A 20,180-nucleotide genomic window follows, 5' to 3' on the forward strand; every position below is an offset into this window, starting at 1 on the left:
ATATATGTATGTATATATATATATACATACATACATACATACATACATATGTATATATATATACATACATATATATGTATATATTTTAGTAAGAGATCTCCGGTATTGTAATTCCCTAATTTTGTGGTGCACCTACCCGAAGTCATGTGGGTTTGTTCAGTGACGAAACTTATTTGCTTTGACATTTTCTTTTGCATGTTTGGGGTTTGATCCAGCAGTTGCAAAGTCATTTGTCTTCGGAGGCAAGGCCATTCAAGCTGGGCATTGTAGTCACCAGATAAGAGCTGCACATACAATCCAACAAATGACTGGTAAAGTATAGCCCCTATGCGGTAAGCGTAGCCCTCCTTGGAGTAGTGTCTTGGACTGTATATTCTGGTTCCAAAGTCACTAGAGCTTAAAAGTTTCTCAAAATCATCAATCTGAAGGGTCACATGTGGACACTCGGTCTCAGAGAGATTGATGTCATCAACGGAGAAGCCGCCGTCAGAGTTTCCTGCTCCTTTCCGAACCTCAAACACCACCTGAAAGTTTTTGGCGGCATTGAGAGAAACGTGGTGGATCTGCCAATGATATGTTGGTTGACCTGGTGACAGGAACGTTTGGTCACTGTGATACACTATTTAAGTATCTTGGTACACATGTAGAAATTAATACTGTCAAAAAGACTAACTGCTAGACAATGCAAAATGGAACAGATAAGTATTTATTGTCACTGAAGTACTGTAAAAGGTGCAGAGAATTTGTTAAAATTCCTCAGATTAGGGGATCACAGGTATTACCAGTAATCTGTCCCATGAGACGGAGAGTTCCTTTGGTGTCATGCTCATCTTGAAACTCTCTGATCCAGATGTTAAGTTCATCTAGCTCATTTCCACTGTGGAAATAATAAAACTGCAGACACTGGACTTTACATTCTCTTTTTGTAGTCATGATTTGTGTCTCCAGCCAAGCTGAATCTCCCTTTTGACCTGACGCTGTGCTGGCATGGATGAAGTATCCTGTTTCCTGACCTGGAATGATAAGTTAAAAAAATACTGTGGCAATATTTTATTTTCATTGATGTTTCAACACGTTCAGTTGAAACCAGATATTTACAACATACTTTTTAAAGACTTTTCCATACTCTTTGATATTAGGTCATATTGATTAACCTAGTTATTTAAAGTAATCAAAATATTTCTGATTTCTAATGTCCACAATATTTAGATATCTTTACTTACTATTTACTTACTACTATGTAATTATCAATGTGTGCTTTATTTTTTAAATCATTCAATCAAATCTTATTTGTATAGCACATTTCAGCAACAAGGCATTTCAAAGTGTTTTACATCATAAAAACACAAAGTCACGCAATATAGAATCAACAATTGAAACATTACATTAAGTCAAGTGCCATCATTAAACTCTTAATCGATTATGCTTCAAAGGCAACTCCAAACAGGTGGGCTTTTAGTCTAGATTTAAAGGCACTCTGTGTTTCAGCTTTATACAATTGATGAACAACAAAAGGTCAAGCATTAAACATGGTAAAATATCCAAAGTGTACAATACTTTTTTATAGGTACTGAAGTCGGTAAAGTTTAAGACTTTGATGGGCCAAAGACTTCCTAATCCCTGCAACAATCCCATATTTAAAGAGTAAGGGCAGTGAAAGGTAATCTTTCTGAAGAAACCCAGCCCAGACACGTCTTGTAGAATGAAAGTCAGAACAGCAGACATTGTCTAAGTGACATGCATTAGATTCAGAGCTGTATCATCTGGAAATGGTAGCTTTTTTCAGCAAGTTTTAGAAAATGTAAACATAAAAGTCAAGCAGATTTAACTCATTTGGTTAAATCTGCTTGACTTTAGTTTAAAGTTAGAAATCAGTTAATTTGTTTGACTTAAAGTTTGCACTAGTAGACCTCAGTGTTGAATCTGCATTGGAAGGAAGATGAAAAGATTGGAAATAAAGAATAGATTGATATGATACTAATTGTATCATATTAAATCATTTTCGATATTGATACTAGCTCAGACATAAATCAGAAATGCATGTACGTACATTTAATATAGAGGAAATTTTAATTTCAGATTTCATCAGGTAATTCTGTATTAAATTATTTGATTTCACTCAATATTTTATGTAATGAATATTCTTTCAATCCTTACCATTATCTTTGTTTCCAGCAGGCAGAGAGGTGTGGTCAGAGCTTGGACCCCTACTAACTTGTGTAACCACCTCCCACTTTTTGTCACTCTGTGCACAGCTGCTGATTTCACTCATTTGGCACATCATCCCATTAGAAAAGTCACAGAAAAACATAGAGGCAATTGTGGAATCTGTGAATAAAACATTATGAATATTTACCTTTGTCTATTCATTGTCTCATCAGTACAAGTTGGCTAAATGTGTAAATGCTGCACCTTATTTCAAGGTCACATAAAGCTTAGGTCAATTCTACTAGTATCTTTAGTGTCCCTTGAGCTTTATGAGTATTAGGGATGCCATGGAGACATATTGTCTTAAGTTTATCTTTTCTTTCTTGTTTTTCCTGGTTAAACTAGACTCTCAATGCATTATACAATATTCCTGAATTCTTCTCTTCTTACAGTTTGAAATGCAATTGCCAAATTTTTGTACTGTACAAGAGGCAGCTTGTCTGTTTTACCATGTCTTCCGTATTACATCCTGGTCAATGTTTTTCATCTTTTGTCTTTGTTACTTCTTTTTGAATTACTTGAAGGTTAGTGAAATGAAATTTAATAGTTTAGTATTATTGAATAACTAAATTTAATAGTGTTTATTTCCCACAAGCTTAACTAATTCAGTTGTCCAGTTTTGCTTTACATTTTAATTCTCATTTAAACATATTTGAAGTAGAACAAACAATAACTATCTGTCCAAACTAAAGCATACTGTATAATAAGTTTAAAGTTATGTATAAAATATGTGCAAAGATTTCAGCCTTGACAAGAAAAACAATTTATTTCAGTAGTATGAATAATTTGTCTTGTAGAACTTACTGCATTTGTAGAGAAGGTTTAACTCTTCAGCATCATGAGAACTCATTTCCATTCTTTGACCAATCACATCTTGAAATTTGGGGTCTTTGGTGATAATTGTTGAGCCATTGCCATTGGTTAGTGCATTTTTACCCGAGTGCATCACTGACAGGTAGTCATATGGCACATCATGGGTGCTGCTCAGATTCTTACCAACCTTTGAAAAATCATTCTCTTTACCTAAATGACATAAAAAATACTCAATACTGGACAGAAAGAAGTTTGAAATAATATACAGTTAAAAACAAATGTTAATCACTGACTATACAAGATGGATTAAAAGCCGTTTATCTGATGTATTTTGCAATTGTACTATTTCTCTAAATCTACAAAGTGATTGATATACTAACACCGCACATGCTTGACACAAGGTATATAAAAAAGCAGTCAAACTTCCTCAAAGTTATTAAAATTTATTAAGCATTGAGTAGACATGAGGGTATTTAAACAATATTGGCCTGGCTTACTATTTTTATTACTTTCATGTAAAAACACTTCCAATCTAAAAGCTACTCAGTATCTAATACCCTCATTACTGCAGATATAGGCAAAAGAAAGAGAAAAAAAAACTATGACAAAAATGACTAAACCTGCTAAAACGTTGTCAAAGTCAATCTGCACATAATCGTCTCTGTCATATCTGAGCTCTTCATGGTGGAAGCCGAGAGCATGAAGAATCATATGTTCAACTTCACCAATGTAACCACAATCTGCACTAATGGAGACATTTTGTCCATTGGGGTCTACTCTGCCAACGTATGACCAGCACCTAAAATGAAAAAAATACAGGTGATCATTGGAAGCACACAAGTGTAATATTGAGTTCGCTCTCTCTCTCTCTCTCTCTCTCTCTCTCTCTCTCTCTCTCTCTCCCTCCTTAAGAAGTTCATATCTTGATACACAGTCATGTCAGAGAGGAGTTGGATACATCATTAATAAAAGACACATACATACCCAGCTAGGTTTTTGAATGACAGGTAATACTCCTCAGTATCCCTTGGTTTAAAGTCGATGCATGACTTCACCCTGAACTGGTCAAAAGCTCTCAAGATCACTCCTTTAGTATTCAGGTCTTACTCATCATGTAAAAAATAGCAGTGTAGAAAGAACAAGAAAAAATCCTTAGACACTTCAAACAACTGATAAATATGGTATGGTAAAAGAATTGAAGCAAAAAGAAAAAAAAAACATTTCCACTTCAATCTGCTTAGGTTTCCTTTTTGCTTTGCAACTTTTTGATTAATGCTTGCTTCATGTTGCGTTTTACATAAATTTTACTTTCACTTACTAAGCAATCTTAGATATGCATATTTTAAAATAGACACAGATATTCACCAAGGCTTTTATCCAACACATAGGGAACTGGAGATTTCCACAGAGCGTTTCCTCCTAAAATAGTACTCCTTCCAGTGTTTGGCTTCTAAAATAATAATCATATGAGATTAATTGCATGACAGTTTTTGCAAATCAGTATTAAAATATATAATATCAAAGTTTGCCTGTTGAAATAATGAGCTTACCTGAAGGGTGTCATCAACTAACAAATCTAAGATAAAGCATAAATATTAGTTTGATTTTTTTCTCAAAGAAATCAGGAACTAAAATCTAATAAAATGTCCACTGTCGAATCTTATGTAAAACTAGCACAAGGTCTATATATTAGAAAATAATTTTTACCATTTGTGGTGTTCCTGTCCATGCCAATGTCTACAAAAAACATACAAAATGGCTCCTTTAAAGTTCATATAAAACCAAAGAACAAATGTACGTTTCTAAGGTAATGTGAAAAAATAAAACACAGCTTACCATTTATATCTGACTTTTGCTAGATAAGATATGAAAACAAGGTTAATCATTGATACAGTCAATAATATGGACAAAAAGTTAAATATCTAAAATATGTTTCCGTTTTTGGAAAGGTGTCTGTATTTTTCTAAATCAATCTCAAAAACTTTGCAACAAATAAAATGCATTTAAATGTTTTCACCAAAGACTTAATCAAAATAGTTACCTACAAGTTAGATTTTTCTTTCTTTGTTGTAAGTCATTCCTGCCATTTCTTTAAAATAAAAATGGTTCCTTTCTCTTTTTTTAATCAATGATTCTTTACACATATAAAATACAATAAAAATAACGTACATCATGAAAAGTTCAATCATCTCTAGATCTTTGTCTTGAGGGATCATTGTGATAAAAGAAATGCATCATAGTGTGTCTTACACAAACAGGTGAAGTCAGATTCATGCAAACTTAGAACTGGTGATAATGTAACGTTAATGTCAAATTTATTCATATAGAACATTTCCAACAGCTCGAACTCTACAAAGTGCTTCCCAAGGTATATCCAAATAAGGACAAATAAAATACATAAGAGAAGTGCAATCAAACATAAAAAGCATTAAAAAGGCAACTAAGCAGCTATAAGTTAAAATATTCGAGCTAAAATTTTCTAAAAGACAGTTCATTAAAGTGAGTCTTCAAGAGTAATTAAAAAATTTCCAGTGTCTTTGCAGATCTAATGTCTAAAGGCAATAATGTCAAAATAAATTCTTATTACTTTTTTAATGTACAAAAAGGCTTATGGTAAGTTTAAGAATGTAGAAAGCATCATATTGAAGAATGTGTGAATCACTATCAAGAAAAACTTGTAAAAAATATATAAACATGTGGGTCATCTTATTTGAGGAATGACATATAAAAGCCTAATTAATTTCACTATTAATAGCTGGGCTGTACATTTTTGGTAAGATTCATTAACATGTGTGTGTTAAAGATTTGCACGTAATATATCTTAAATGTGCTAAAAGACAAAATTGCCAATATATTCATAAAATTATTCCAATTCTATCTGCTGTTATTTCATGTCCTACTTTTTTTCTTCTCAGAGTTAAAATAGATTATTTTTTAGCTTTGATAATTTATGGCAAAAGCATGTATAGATACTTACTGTGCTCTCAGCGAGAGTGGATGAAACCACCAAGCAGACCACAAGAAAAATGCTGTCTTGCATCTTCTTGGTTAGTCTAAGCATCGCAGAGAAAACCCAAATGAAGGCACGCAGATGCTGCGTAATGTAAAGCAACTAATTAACAAAATAAGATCAAATCAAACAGAGACAAAATGACAAAGGCTGCACTGAGACTCAGACATTTATATATGGAATAATAAGATCGCTAAAGAGGAAGAGCTGATAGTGAATCAAACCACAGGAGCTTTATATCAAATTATAATATTTTGTGAATAGGGGGAAGCTGCTATAAAAGAGGAAATTTAATCCCATAATAGAATTGAAAAATCACATGCTTTAGAATGTCAAAGCAAGATGTAACACAACTTAAATAGTAGGACAAACCACAAACAAAAAAAGATAGCAAAGCCTTAGCGTCTCCGAAACTGAAAATTGATGGCATACTTAGGATCAGATGGAATTCAGTTTTAGCTTCATCAGACCACATGTTGTCTCCTGTGGTATCATGCCTCAATCTCACGAGGCATTGGATCACCATTCTATTATTAAAAAGGACATTTATAAACGGTAATTTGGTTGTATGTGTTTGAATTAATGGCTCCTTCTTGCTTAATGACCTTTCAGCTCATGTTGGTTCTGGACTCATTTCACTCTTTTTGTTCTGGAGTTCAGATACGTCAAGATGCAGTTCCTGAGGTGTTTTGTTTCAGAAATAATCTTTCTGTATCATTTAAATGCACTTTTTTTACATATTTACAGCTCTTTGGTCTATAGCAGTTTTTTCAAGACATTGTTTCACTGTTTCTTTTTTGTTTTAGTCTGGGTAAACTCAAGTAGCCAAGGTTTTATGCCCGTAAAAGTTCCAGTAGGGAGCTAGGTTTAAGATAAAAAATATTTTTAAAAAATGTATGTAAAAAAATAAATTGCTGCTCTGGTATTCTTGACTAGTAACATTTATTTGTAATATCCAGATTAGATAAGGAGTGAGAAAGGGTGTTATGGTCTCAAAATTAGGCACAGAATCCTCCTGTTAAATTTAACGCAGTAAAAATCACTGGCCAAATGGAGCATGAGATTTGTCACTTAATCTCCATTTTAAACACCACAGCCACTGCTATTTCATAAGGAAAAAAACGTTGATGTAGCATATCTGGGGTAGGTATCGGAATTGCATAATTAAGATAAAAAAAATTAGGGTTGTCCTTGGCATCAAAGTAAGCAGGTTCCATAGTAAAATATGAAGCTGTGTTGGTGTGACCTCTGGTCATCTGGATTATGTATGTGTGTATGAGTAGGTGTACATGTAGTGCACCTACATGTACACCTAGATGTAGATGACCATTCTACAAGCAGAGCAAGTGCGTCTGTGTGTCTGCTGATTTGTCACCTGGAATTGGGATGAAGCTATAATCTTGAGAGAGGCATAAACCGCAGGTGGCCTCGGTCCTGAAAGCTACAGCGGTTCCTGGTAGGCAGCCACAAAGCTTCCCTCTAGAGCAGCTCTCCACTCAGCACAGTGGTAGGCCGACAGTGGAGCTCATACACAGCGGTTCTCAAGCTGAAAAGGCACCAAGAGCACAGAGTGATGTAGCTTTGTTTATGACAGATAAATACAACTTGATAATAAACTTACAAGATGCAGGGAACATCAATGCAGATCATGTCTGCTTTTGTTTCAAGTCTCTGATATACACATAAAAAAATATGCTTCCATCTCTCTTCATAGACATGACCCACTAAACCACTAAAGGAGATATAAGGTCACATATTTTTTGTTGCTGTTGACTGTTCAGGAAAACACTCAGAACTTCAACTTCCAGAAGCTTAATGTTTTAAAAACTTGCCATCACAGAGGAGATGCCCTCAGACACATTTTCTAGGTTGATGTCAGAGGTGTGATTACAATGATTGGATTTGTTAGAGACAATAGAAAGGCAACAATAGCTCCAAAAGCACTTGCTAATACCAATAAAAGACATCTCTCTCAAGGCACCATTTATCATACATTGAAACAGTTGCGACACAGCAGCTGAAGACCAAATCGAGTGTGTCTCTTGTCTGCTAAGAACAGAAATCTGAAACCACAATTTGCACAGCCTTAGCAAAATTGGACAATGACAGATTGGTTAAGTAAGTCTACTTCAGTCAAAAATAATCTGCAGGTGAGGTCTAAATTTGACATAAAAATGAAAGGTTGTCCGGGTGGTGGTACAATGACTCGGGCGATATTTTCCTGGTGGACTTTGAGTGGCTTAGTACAAAGTAAGTACAATTAAAACCGCCAACACCTACTTTAGTATTGTTGTTGACCATGTCCATTCCTCTGTCACCACAGTTGAACCCGCTTCCATTTGATATTTCCAGTAGATAATACAACATTTCACAAAGGTCGAATCACTGAAAACTGGTTTCTTGAGCATAACATTGAGTTTAATGTTTGCCAGTCCCCACCACTGTCCCCTAACTTCAGTGTAATGGAGTATTGCTTTCTCTGAAGTTGTAACACAAATACTTTAGGGCCAATAGGTTGTAAACCTGGTTCTAGTAAGGTTTGCCTAGGAAAATAGAAGATAAGATCAAATATACACACATACATAAAACTGATTGGTACTGAGGACAAAGACATGTTTTACTCTTCAAGCAAAAAGCTAAACAGGGAAGTATTTATCAAATGTCAAGAAAAATTGTTCCACTTTATTGTTAAATTTTTCTATAATCATTTGTCATGTATTCTAACTTCCCTTGGATGTCTGTTTACTGAGCTGTATATCCTCTTTTAAATGATTTTAACCTTTAATTACTTCTCTAAATGTCACCAGWAACAGAAYTAACAGAACCTAGGCATCAAACACRTAGTGTTATGAAAAATRTAAAACAAACATTATTGGTATTCTTGTATTGTGTAGTCATCATCTACACAATATAAATCTGTTTACTCTGTAAACACTTTCAGACCACACATATTAATTGTCAACTTTTGTAATTTTGAAGCACTTTGTATGAAAATGGGCTTTATTTGTGCAATGGAMCTGTAACATTTAACAGTGGCTTTCTTAAATAAGCTACTCTGAATTGAATATAGATGTTAAAGATTGTGTAAATTTGTAGTGAATGTGTTTAAATCAACCAATACCGCACATTTAGTTTTTTAACCTGTTTTTAATAGAATGTAGCACCAAGAATGATTGTAAAATATGCTACCGACAGAGACAATTTTGTTTTGCAATTATGAGATCTGAATATTGTGAATTCCTCATAATTAGCTTGTAATAACAAAATTAATGCACAAAAAGAAACCCTGGATYCAAACAAGTATTGTCTAAACAACATTCCAAAATAAAATCTGAATGCTTCAAAGAAAAACCCGTCACCAAATGTTGATATTGCTGACAAATGAATTTCAGGATTACACTTTGAAAACATACAAAACTGTTTTAAATTGGGCAACACATTTATTCAAAAATAATTGTTCATGATGCTTGCCTCTTTTAATCATGTTAAACAAAACRACATAAAGTAGTTAGAAAAAACAGAGGGATTTCAGTGATGGTGTCGATGTAATGTGAATGTGTGCATCAAGGCGCCAGAAACATCACAGCCAAAAGGAAGATGAGAAACGGGTAGGGAACCACAGCAGCAGAGAATCCATGTATGCTAGAAAAGTAAATTAATTATTTATTGTACAATAGTTTTCAATAGTCTTCGAAAAAAAGATATGTCTATGTAAAGTACCAAACGTTTCCCTTAAAAGATTGTATTTAAGTTGCGAGGCCATTGATATGTGTAAATAATGAGTCACCCGAAGAGCAAAATATCAAAAAACAAGGAAGATTTCAAATAAACGGGCAGCATAAATCACTTAAACACAGTCGAGTGGTAAAGTCAGTGTGTACATTTTCCATAGCATGAGACATAAGAAGCTTAGTGTGTGATTGTGCAGTGTGACATTAATAATTTTGCAAAAAGGATATCTATTTCAAAATGTCACCATTGATTAATTAGCTAATAATCTTTTTGACAACTTTAATTGCTGTAACAATTCTTAGATATGTAAAATGTGTAATTTTATCTTATTATACCTGTCATCTTCAGCTTGAAGAGGTCGAATGATGGTAGATGTGGTCCTATAGAAATAAAACAGCAGAAACAGGAGAGGGAATTATTACAGTTCATCCATTACAGACACACTACAGGCAGCACTTCAGGTTGTAAAGACTTAATTTAGGAAATCTATCTTTCTGTCATTGGTGGCAATGGAATGATGGATAAAAAATTACTAACAACTAACTTTTATTCCAGCTGTTATCACCATTTACTGGAAAATTATGCAATAATACCAACAATACAATTATAGGTAACAAAGGGAATTTCCCATTGACACCAAGTAGTTTAGTAGACAGGAATAATGAGATATAAGTTAATATGCTTTACATGTAGTACTGTGATGCTTTGTTGCATATATATAGTTTATCAGTAATTTGAAACAGTCACTCACTGTGGGCATGGGCCTTCATCCAGGTTCGGGGGAGGATTTGTAATGTCCACTGGTCTTAATTGAGGACATGGAAGAGCTGATGCAGTGTTTAGTGGAGTGAGATCTATTAAAAGGAAGAAGATTCATGACAGAAAGCAAATGCAATTTCAGTTAGTTGAACTTTTTCAACAAATCACCAGGTTCAATGCACTGGCATCTTGATGTCGTTGTTGACGTTATCTTTGTTAAAAGTAACTGGTATTTATCAGTCAGTTATGCCTTAATAAACCTTTAAACATGGCTTGGATACCAAGTGTGATGATTGGTTTTCCAAAATAAATAAAACAATACCAACTTATAAGGCTTATAGTATTCTTATAATAATAAAAATACTGTAATGGTTTAAGAATGAGTTTGACTTCAGGTATATCATATGCTACCCACCTTCCCATCCCCACCTTTTTCTTTGAAAATGAAGTGTTTTATTCAAACTTCCCTTTTTTTTAGTTTGCTTTTTTATACAAATAGCTTTTTTTTGTCATGGTAACAAAAAACAGAAGTGTATTAAACAGTAGACAACAATCCTAATGAAGACCAAATGTGATCACAATGTCATGGTCAGTATTCAGTTTATTCAGACCTCTATTTAAAATAAAAGCATTTGTTTTTTCAACAAATCCATTGTGTCCCTTTGAACTTTTTATGATACGTTGCTTCTTTCAAACTGGAACCTTTTTATTTTTACTGAAAGCAGGAACCCTGAAGCATAACCTAAGGAAATCAGGATATCTGAAGTTTCAAAAGAACACATATATGCAATCACAGCAATGAAACCACAGTGCTTCTTCCATACTTATTTTTAACAAAGAAAAACTCAACTTACCTTCAAAGTTAAACATGAAAATAGCACTTCCTCCCTTTAGGACCTCTCTGGATCGCAGTTCCTCCAAAGTTGCAAATTTCCCGTATCCATAAAGAAGTCCACCRTAGACTAACTCACCATTCTCATAAAAAAGAGCAGCTCCAGTCTCACGAGGATTATCCCAGACAATAGTACCTGTGTATATGAAGAAATGTACGATAAACATGAGATATGGATTGTGCTATTTTACTTGGAGAATGTTATTATGCCGTAATTTTCAGATTTTATTCATAAACATACCACTAGAGTCTGTGTGAGTCTGGAGAGAAACAAAGCTCTGTTGTTTTGACATTTGCAGTTGCATGTTGGGGGTTTGATCCAGCAATGTGAAAGACATTTCTCTTTGCAAGCAAGGCCACGTCAGCTGGCTATCGTATTTACCGGACAAGAGCTGCACATACATTCCAACATATGTCTTGTACAGAATTGCTGCAACTCGATAAGCATAGCCATCTTTGGAGTACAGTCGTGGGCTGTATATCCTGGTTCCTGTGGCACTTGTGCTTAGCGTTTTCTCAATTTCATCAATCTGAAGGGTCATGTGTGGACACTCGGTCTCAGAGAGGTTGATGTCATCAACTGAGAAGCCRCCCGTAGTGCTTCCCGCTCCTTTCCGAACCTCAAACACCACCTGGAAGTCTTTGGTGGCATTGAGAGAAACATGATGGAGCTTCCAGTGAGAAGTTGGAGGACCTGCAAGGGGGCATTTTGAAAGTATGTCGAATGAACAGGTGGAAATGCATATTCTCATAACAAATGTAGACATTGATAGTTTTTAAGTTAGCTTTTGTTAGTGTTCATACTCTACCACTGATTTGTTCCATGAAGCGAAGAGTTCCTTTGTTGTCCTGTTCATCAAACTCTCTAATCCAGATGTTCAGTTCATCAGCTTTATTTCCAGAATGATAATAGTAAAACTGCAGACACTGGATGTTACATCTCCTACTAGGACGCATGATCTTGGTCTCGAGCCGAGCCGACTGWCCCTCCTGACCTGATGCTGTGCTGGCATGCATGAAAAAACCTAATTCTTCACCTAAAATGATACAAAAGAAGATTCTCCTGTGTCATCATTTCTGACATGACAGTTCAATGTATATGAACAGTTTTCACTTATTTTCTTAAAGTTAATTAGAAATACTATGTAGGATTTACATGTGTCAGAAAATAATAGAGGGCTGATGGATTATTTACACAATAATTAAAATTTTCAGGTTTGAAATATTTTTTTTTTATCATAATAATGGTTATTCTCAAAGAATTATTTAAATCTTTGTTTAGGGAAATGAGAAAAACAATAAAAAATACATTATATCATACATATATACTATTATATACTATTATTATTCATCAATTTGTAACAAGGAATTTATGTTCGTCATGCAATCAGTGGGTTGCCAGTTCGATTCTTGCTCTGCCGGTCTCTATTGTTGTGTTCTTGGGAAAGACACTTCACTCGCCTCGCCTGCAGGGGGGGTTAAAGKGCCTGGTGGCAGCGATGAATGGCAGCCTTGCCTCGGTCAGCGTGTCAGACCACTGTGGCTACCATTCAGTAGCTTCCCACCATCAGTGTGTGAATGTGGGCGTAGATGGGTGAATGACTGAAGCTTTTTTGGGTCCTCTGGACTTGAAAAAGAGCCATGCTAACACAGGCCACTTGTCATTTGCCATTTAGATTCGAAAGCTTACCTTGATCTCCAYTTCCGTTTGGTAGACTGGTGTGGTCGGAGYTTGGACCCCCATTAGCTTTTGTAACCAGTTCCCAGCCATTCCCACTTTGTGAGCAATGATTCATTTGGCATAAATCCTTATTAGAAAAGCCACAGTAAAACTTAAAGGCCACAGATGAAGCTGAGAAAGTAGAAATATGAATAAAAGATTTTTAATTGGCAACAGAATTGATGTCAGAATCAACAAGGGCAGTTTGGTCGATATTTTCCTGTAATCATTACTGCATTATTATTCAGATAAAATATCAACACCTTTTATGACATGCAAACTATTTAAACTTTAGAAATTAAAAGAAGAGAAGTATGATAAATCAACTTCAGTTGTTCAATTCTGCTTTACACTTTAATTTGTCTAAAGCAAAAACAGGTTATTGACTTAAAAAAACTAATTCTTCTACAAATGTCGATTGCAAGCTAAACTATGCAAAAATGAAATATGTCTTCTAAGTAGCCAAAATGTATTTGAACTTTGAAAAGTACAATTAAACCAGTTSAGTTGAAATCTGTRGWCAGTGAGCCAGTTTGATTTCAGTCATCTTAAAAAGTCATCCCTGCAAATAATCAACAATCTTTAAGCACTTACTGCATTTGTAGAGAAGGTTCAGCTCTTGGACATCACTAGGACTCATTTCCACTCTTTGACCAATCACATCTTGAAATGCTTGATTTATGGTAATAATTGTAGGGCCATTGCCATTGCTGAATGCATTTTTGCTGTAGTGCATCACTGACATGTAGTCATACGGGCTTCCATGGGTGGTGCTGTCTTGACTGCCAACCTTTCTAAAATTATGCTCCATACCTGGATGGCAGTGAGAAAAACTCATCATTAGTACAAAACACTTTTTTTAGAAAAAAAAACTAGCTAAAATAAAGACAAATACTTGACATTTTAACATTCTTGTAAAAGACTATACAACATTAGACATATTCAACTGAACATATTAAAGCAGTTAAAAAGAAATAAAATGCCAAACCTGCTAAGATGTTGCTGTATTCAATCTGCACATGATTGTCTCTGTCATATCTCGATTGTTCATGGTAGAAGCCAAGAGCATGAAGGAGCTCATGTTCAACAATTGCAACATAATCACAGTTCTGTCCAATGGAGAGGTCCTGTCCATTGGAAAATGTTCTGCCAATATATGACCAACACCTACAATGGAAAAGTGCTTATCAATGATTGTTGGATTAAGATTTCTGGTAACTCTATATTTGACGGGGTGTAGATAAGACTGACATGACACTGTCATAAACATGACAAAACAGTCTTTATGAATGTCTATGACTGTTGTCATGAAGTGTCATTCTGTAAAGAATAACACTTTTAATACAAAGTTACTCCAGAAGTTGCCTTGAAAGTCCAGTACCAAGTTTGCATTATTTTGTAAATAATGACACTTTAATGCAAAGTTGGCATTTTTAATGAGAGATGGTCTTTGCTGCATTGTATATAAATAAATAAATATAAATATATATATGGACAAACTTTGCAACACAGCAGTGATGCCATCACAATTTACTTTCTTCTTGAGTTTGTCTTTTTTCTACATCTTCCCTTCAACCACAGAAGATTGACCTTCCCACTGCCAGGTTAGCACAAGTCTAATATAACACAAGGGCCCTTTATGACAAATAAATAAAAATCCCTGAGATAAAACCAGAATTTTAAAGTCTAAATTAAACTTTGCCCATCTGTGATATGATTTTCTCATATATGACGCTACATATTTATGATATACCAGGAAGATCATTGACTGTAATGAATAAAGAGTTTATCTTTATTCACCCTGCGATAATGAAGATAAACTTTAGCTAATGATGTTTGCAAATCCGCAAAACTGAGAGTGTAGTTGGCATCGCTATATTTCCTAGTTGACCTGTTTTCTCATTTGGGTCAAAAGAAGTGTAATAAAATGTTGTTTATCTTTTGAAACATTTTATCATACTGATTTCAACATAACTGATTTGAACCAGCATGGTATAATGTTTAACAGTGCAGCTTTCATTCTCGGCGGTTTAGTGAAGCTGCATATATTAAAAGTGATCAATTTTATTCTTAGAGCAACATTTTTGTAAGTTACAGATTATATATAGTGACAGATTCATGTCTACACTGACATTGATAATTGTCATTTCTGTGTCACACTTTACATCAGTTAGTTACCTGTCTCTGGTAAGTGGTAAGTTTTCTGGGACAAAGGATGATGATGGCGGTAGGAGTTTAACTGGTTCAAACCCTCACTTTGTCTATCTCAGTTGTGTCCGTATTGGAACGTGAAGTAGAATAAATAGCTAAGTACAATTTCCAAATTACTAGTGACATGTTATCAGGAAGTAGCACAAATACATTTTACTGAAATGAAGCTTGAATCATGTGGTTATGAATAATTTAGTTTCCTAGTTGAAGTTTCATTTTTCAACTTAGGTTAGGTTGCATTGGGAATGTATTTATTTGAAACTATAAACAGGTAGGAAGCAAAAAGGAAATTGTGTACGTACCCATCTAGTTTCTGAATGTTTAGGTAATACGCCTCAGAATCTCTGGGTTTGAAGTCAATACATGATTTCACCCTGAACTGGTCCAACGCTCTCAGGATGACTCCTCTAGCTCTCAAGTCTTTCATTTTTCATGAAAATAAAGGAAAAGAATCTAAATTTTTTTTTTCATTTTATTTCAGATAATACGTCATAAGAATAATGATAAGAATAATTTTCTAAAGCCATTAATTTGAATATTCTGAAATTAGTTTTTTTCCCCTAAAGTTTTATTGATACTGATCTGTAAAGTCTAAAATGAAAATGAAAGTCTACACCTCAATTAGACAATCCTAAGAATTTGAATACACTAATATTCACAAATATTCTGGTAGAAGTGAAACAATATATTTACCAAGACCTTTGTCCAAAACATAGGGGACTGGAAACGTCCACAGTTTGTCCCCAGGAAGAATGCTGCTCCTTTGAACGTCTGAAGGCTGAGTTATCAGCGCACAAGACAAAAACATTTAAAACCCCAGAATGCATTCAATTACACCTCACTGGACTGCCTGCAAAAATACTGAGCTTACCTCCCGGATATCATCAAGTGTTAAATCTGAGAGAAACCATAGAAGTTAATTACTATACAAATATCATTTAAAATGTATTGTTAATGATAGGGAGACATGAAAACCTGACCAGAGTTAATTTACCAGAACAAAAACAGTTTACCTTCTGTGATGCTATTTTCGCCAACATCTAAAAAAGAAGATTTCCTGCTTTGAGTTCCCAATAATTCAAGACATCACTTGAAATAATTGAGTTTTGCTATTTAACATGAAAAATAAATCCATGGGAGAACTTACCCACTGCGTCAACCTGAATTTATACATATAAAAAAAATTAAGAAATAAATAAAAACTAAAACAATTTAATATGCCATAAACTGTTTTTTCAAAGCTAGACTACTTAAGGTCATAGTAAAAGGAAAACAAATATTTATTTTAATTAAAAGACATAATTAGAAGTAAATATGTATTCATTCATCCCCGTATTACTTATATAGAGATATAACACATTAAAGATGCAAAACAGTATAATTTTAAGAAGATCATTTAAACTGTTTTCTAAAACATGAAAAAAGATGCTACATTTTATAGGACAGCACAACAATAGACAAAATACTTACCTCTGGCATGGAGTGTGCTGATGAAACCGCCAAGTTTACCATAAGAAGAATGTAGCTTTTTACCCTCATGATGCRTCTGGATTGAACCTAAATATTAAAACTTTTAAATCAAGGTATTYCTCAGTCAGACAGTCCAGTCAGCTGGGTTACTGTGCCTCTCTCTTATTTCTGTGGACCTTCAGTAGCTTCAGCTGCCTTATCTAAAACAGCTTATTTTCCAGGTTATACAAAGCTTAATGATTGATAGAGAAGCCCAAAGGATTTCCTGGATAATGTTTTATGGATCATATTTGTATAGATAAAATGTTTTGTTTTCACCACATACTTTCATTTACATTGTGTTCAGTCAACAGAACTTAGTCAAATCAAATTTTGAGAGAAAATAAAAACTATTAAAATGTATTTTCTTTTCAGGTTTTGAAGTTTGCACCTATAGTTAAGAACTTATTGTTTTATGGTGATTCTTTACAGAATGGCAATCTTAACAACAGAACAGAATTTAGCATTGAAGATACTGGTTTGCTGTAAGTTAAAGGTCCTGGGATACTAATGCAAGTCAGAAMATACACAAGTACCGTAGGTGTGTCATTGGACTGATTTATTTATCTTTTTCTTTTTGTGAAATGCCTTGAGAAGACATGTGTTATGAATTGACATTATACAAGCTGCAACTGATTTCACTTTTGGAGGCAAAGAATTAAGGCTTCAATTAAATTAAGAATTCATATTTTTGCATTTCTTCACCTTCCTAAAACAATGGCTTAAGTCATTATTTTTCCCAAAAGTGATTTAGGGGAGAAAAAAACAAACAAACAAAGAAAAAAACTATTAGTAAGGTGACCATTTATAAAGGTGTCTTAACTAAGACTCGTCACAATGAGAGAAAAAGTCAACGCTTCAATTCTCCAGCAGATGGAGCCTTTGTACAATATATGAAAAATATCAACGGCAGCGTCTGTGACAGTAAGACAAGCGGAAGCAGGGCGATCTTTGCCTCCGTAATTACTCCGTCGTTCACTTCTGTTTTTATTGCAGTCATAATCAGCGTATTTGCAGCTAAAATGGCTTTCACATACGAGGAACCACAACCAGAAAGTAAGTTTGTTAATATTTATTTTCGAATAAACGAAAGTTTGCTTTTTGATGAAGGCCTTTCATTCATTCCGGACTTGAACAGGTTCTAGGTGTTTTTTTTTAATGTATCCGATTATGAAACACACATTAATTTATGTGTTATACATAATTGTTATTCTSACAGTATTATMGTAAAAACGGACAGTAGGTTAGAAACCTATTCTGCTCTGCAGAGTTCAGGCCTACCCAGCCTGAACTYTGCAGGCTGCATAGGCGGCGGTTCACTTTTATTTCACACATTATATTGTCCAAATCCCTCTGTTTTAACTTCACATAGAAGATGTGTGTGTTTGTAAAGTATTTTTCTAGTCTACGATTTAAARCATTCTAAGAAATCATTTTTGCTGCGTCCTTTACCCGCATCGGCCTATTTTCCTATACGAGTGAAKATTAAAATGYCACTGCTGTGTATAGAGRACACATAAATTGTAYTTTTCTACGGTTACATATAAAGCGACTACTCCTTTGCCAGAACGTGATTAAGAATCATATAATAAGAAATAARGTTTGAATAAGTCTAGTATGCATCAAAGTAACGAAAAATAAATGGCTTGCAGATAATACTACGTATGTTTTTCTACAGTATTAAAGTGCATCCTTAATTTCGCTCAAAGGTTTCACTTCCTTTATGTGAGYATTTATTGTGAACGGCAAATAATCAKCTTAAATGTCATCTGAAAGGGAGTTTATGAAATATATATTCAAATCACACAAATCACAGTGAGTTGCATTTTTAATTACAGTCCAAATGTGTTGTATTTACAATACAATTACAACATATTCAGTAAAAATATCTTAACCTTTGTTAGGAGGCACAAATAAATGCAGAGTCAKTAACTTTTCAGCAGTTGAGAGCAAACATGTGGCAACAGGGGATTTTCTTTTGAGCAGGAAGAAACCTTTAGCAGAACCAGGTTCAGTAAATTTAGCCATCTGCTTTAATTTGGAGGTATGAGTGTCATTATTTAAGMTGCCAGTAGCAACTTACATCCACTGAGCATCAGTTTCTACTAATTTGTGCTCAACATAAGTAACAAATGAACAGATATTAAGGAGTTCCATTATAACTGTTAATTTTTTTTCTCTTAGCGTCATATTTTTACAATATTTTCTTCTACACTATACATTATACACTTTTCAGAATATGAAGTTGATGCTTTTGAATATTATTGCTTTGTAATCTAGTAATCCTAGCCATATTGTGTTTTAATCTTAAAGGTGGGAAAGGCCTTCACACCCAGGAAAGTGGGTATGTTTATCCATTGTCTTCTCTTTTACTTTCATTTTGATAAATGCCAACATTTTCAAATTTAAACAAATATTTTCTAAATGAAACTGCGTGCAAACACATTTCTTTGTCTGTTACAGTGATGCGGGTTTCTCAGCTGACATGAAGCATGTCTCCAGTGACAACATTGCTGGATGTTGGTTGCCCAATGCAAATAAAAAGAGTTCTGTGAGACCCATGTTTATTGAGGCAGACATCTCTGAGCTGACAACGAAGGAAATGCCAGTGGAGTTTGAGCCTAACTACCGTGTGTTTACCGGGGAAGAGTTGGGTGAAGCGAGAAAGAGGAAGCAGTCAAGCCCTGACCCGGAAGAGCAACCATTTCAAGGAAAGATGGASGGAGGACCGAAAGAAGTGTTCGCTCCATGCCGCCCGAGACAGAAAGCTCTCAAAAAAATTCAAAACGGTCATCCGAGGGCTCCAGGGAGAAGAATTACTGATCGCCGCAGCAMAAAATTAAAGTGGAAAACCTTGATTGGTGGTATAAAGTTAGAAATCTATTTATATTTCCTATGCTCAAAGTTAAAGAAACAATTTACATGAGAAATAAACACACATTGTGTTTCTTGTCTGTTTTTACAGTGTGTTGTTCCATGATGACATTGCAATTAGTTGGTGTCTGTGGCGCGTCRGCTGGTATGTTCTTAAAAACTTTTCAATATACTCCTCTGCAAACCACCAGAAACATTTAACTTACAAAACAATAATTATTACAGCACTGATATGGCTTATATTCATCTAGTTTAAGTGTAAAATTGATTGTCATTGAATAATGCAGGTTCACCACTTTGAATAAAATATACTAAGGTTAATGACCCAATCATTAATTAAAGTTGGAGAGCTAAAACTAATTATGACTTAGTTCAAACCTTCAGGATTTCACAGAAAAATTCAGAGATTCTATCATTCACTCTTACCTTTAGAAAAATTAAAGTATTCTCTT

General features: G+C 34.4%; 3 protein-coding genes across 3 annotated transcripts in view; 1 reads left to right on the forward strand and 2 right to left on the reverse strand.

Annotated features, from left to right (window-relative positions):
• The window catches only part of LOC103477905 (meprin A subunit beta-like), a 37,642-nt gene extending 31,461 nt beyond the window's left edge, over positions 1 to 6,181 (reverse strand). Inside the window, exons 1-11 of the mRNA XM_008431247.2 lie at positions 5,999 to 6,181; positions 4,858 to 4,876; positions 4,729 to 4,758; positions 4,572 to 4,597; positions 4,387 to 4,471; positions 4,006 to 4,123; positions 3,642 to 3,820; positions 3,013 to 3,231; positions 2,158 to 2,328; positions 783 to 1,013; positions 137 to 586 (exon numbers count right to left, since the gene is read on the reverse strand). Coding sequence (XP_008429469.1) covers positions 137 to 586; positions 783 to 1,013; positions 2,158 to 2,328; positions 3,013 to 3,231; positions 3,642 to 3,820; positions 4,006 to 4,123; positions 4,387 to 4,471; positions 4,572 to 4,597; positions 4,729 to 4,758; positions 4,858 to 4,876; positions 5,999 to 6,082 — 1,612 coding nt within the window. The 5' untranslated portion in view covers positions 6,083 to 6,181. The remainder of the gene's footprint in view (positions 1 to 136; positions 587 to 782; positions 1,014 to 2,157; positions 2,329 to 3,012; positions 3,232 to 3,641; positions 3,821 to 4,005; positions 4,124 to 4,386; positions 4,472 to 4,571; positions 4,598 to 4,728; positions 4,759 to 4,857; positions 4,877 to 5,998) is intronic.
• A 3,141-nt stretch (positions 6,182 to 9,322) lies between these two features.
• On the reverse strand, positions 9,323 to 16,901 carry LOC103477902 (meprin A subunit beta-like). Its single transcript, XM_017309396.1, has 15 exons — positions 16,816 to 16,901; positions 16,493 to 16,505; positions 16,359 to 16,385; positions 16,217 to 16,242; positions 16,039 to 16,123; positions 15,648 to 15,765; positions 14,123 to 14,301; positions 13,729 to 13,947; positions 13,105 to 13,266; positions 12,224 to 12,451; positions 11,656 to 12,108; positions 11,377 to 11,550; positions 10,515 to 10,617; positions 10,099 to 10,143; positions 9,323 to 9,673 (listed from the first exon to the last, which is right to left on the reverse strand). The coding sequence occupies exons 1-15, from the start codon at positions 16,882 to 16,884 to the stop codon at positions 9,595 to 9,597; spliced, it is 1,980 nt and encodes a 659-aa protein (XP_017164885.1). The 5' UTR covers positions 16,885 to 16,901; the 3' UTR covers positions 9,323 to 9,594.
• A 901-nt stretch (positions 16,902 to 17,802) lies between these two features.
• lsr (lipolysis stimulated lipoprotein receptor) overlaps positions 17,803 to 20,180 on the forward strand; it is a gene marked incomplete at its 3' end in the record, with an annotated part of 34,436 nt that continues 32,058 nt past the window's right edge. Inside the window, exons 1-4 of the mRNA XM_017309335.1 lie at positions 17,803 to 17,910; positions 19,168 to 19,198; positions 19,318 to 19,718; positions 19,820 to 19,873. Coding sequence (XP_017164824.1) covers positions 17,877 to 17,910; positions 19,168 to 19,198; positions 19,318 to 19,718; positions 19,820 to 19,873 — 520 coding nt within the window. The remainder of the gene's footprint in view (positions 17,911 to 19,167; positions 19,199 to 19,317; positions 19,719 to 19,819; positions 19,874 to 20,180) is intronic.

This window comes from Poecilia reticulata, linkage group LG16 (genome assembly GCF_000633615.1).
Source record: "Poecilia reticulata strain Guanapo linkage group LG16, Guppy_female_1.0+MT, whole genome shotgun sequence".
Classification (NCBI taxonomy): domain Eukaryota; kingdom Metazoa; phylum Chordata; class Actinopteri; order Cyprinodontiformes; family Poeciliidae; genus Poecilia; species Poecilia reticulata.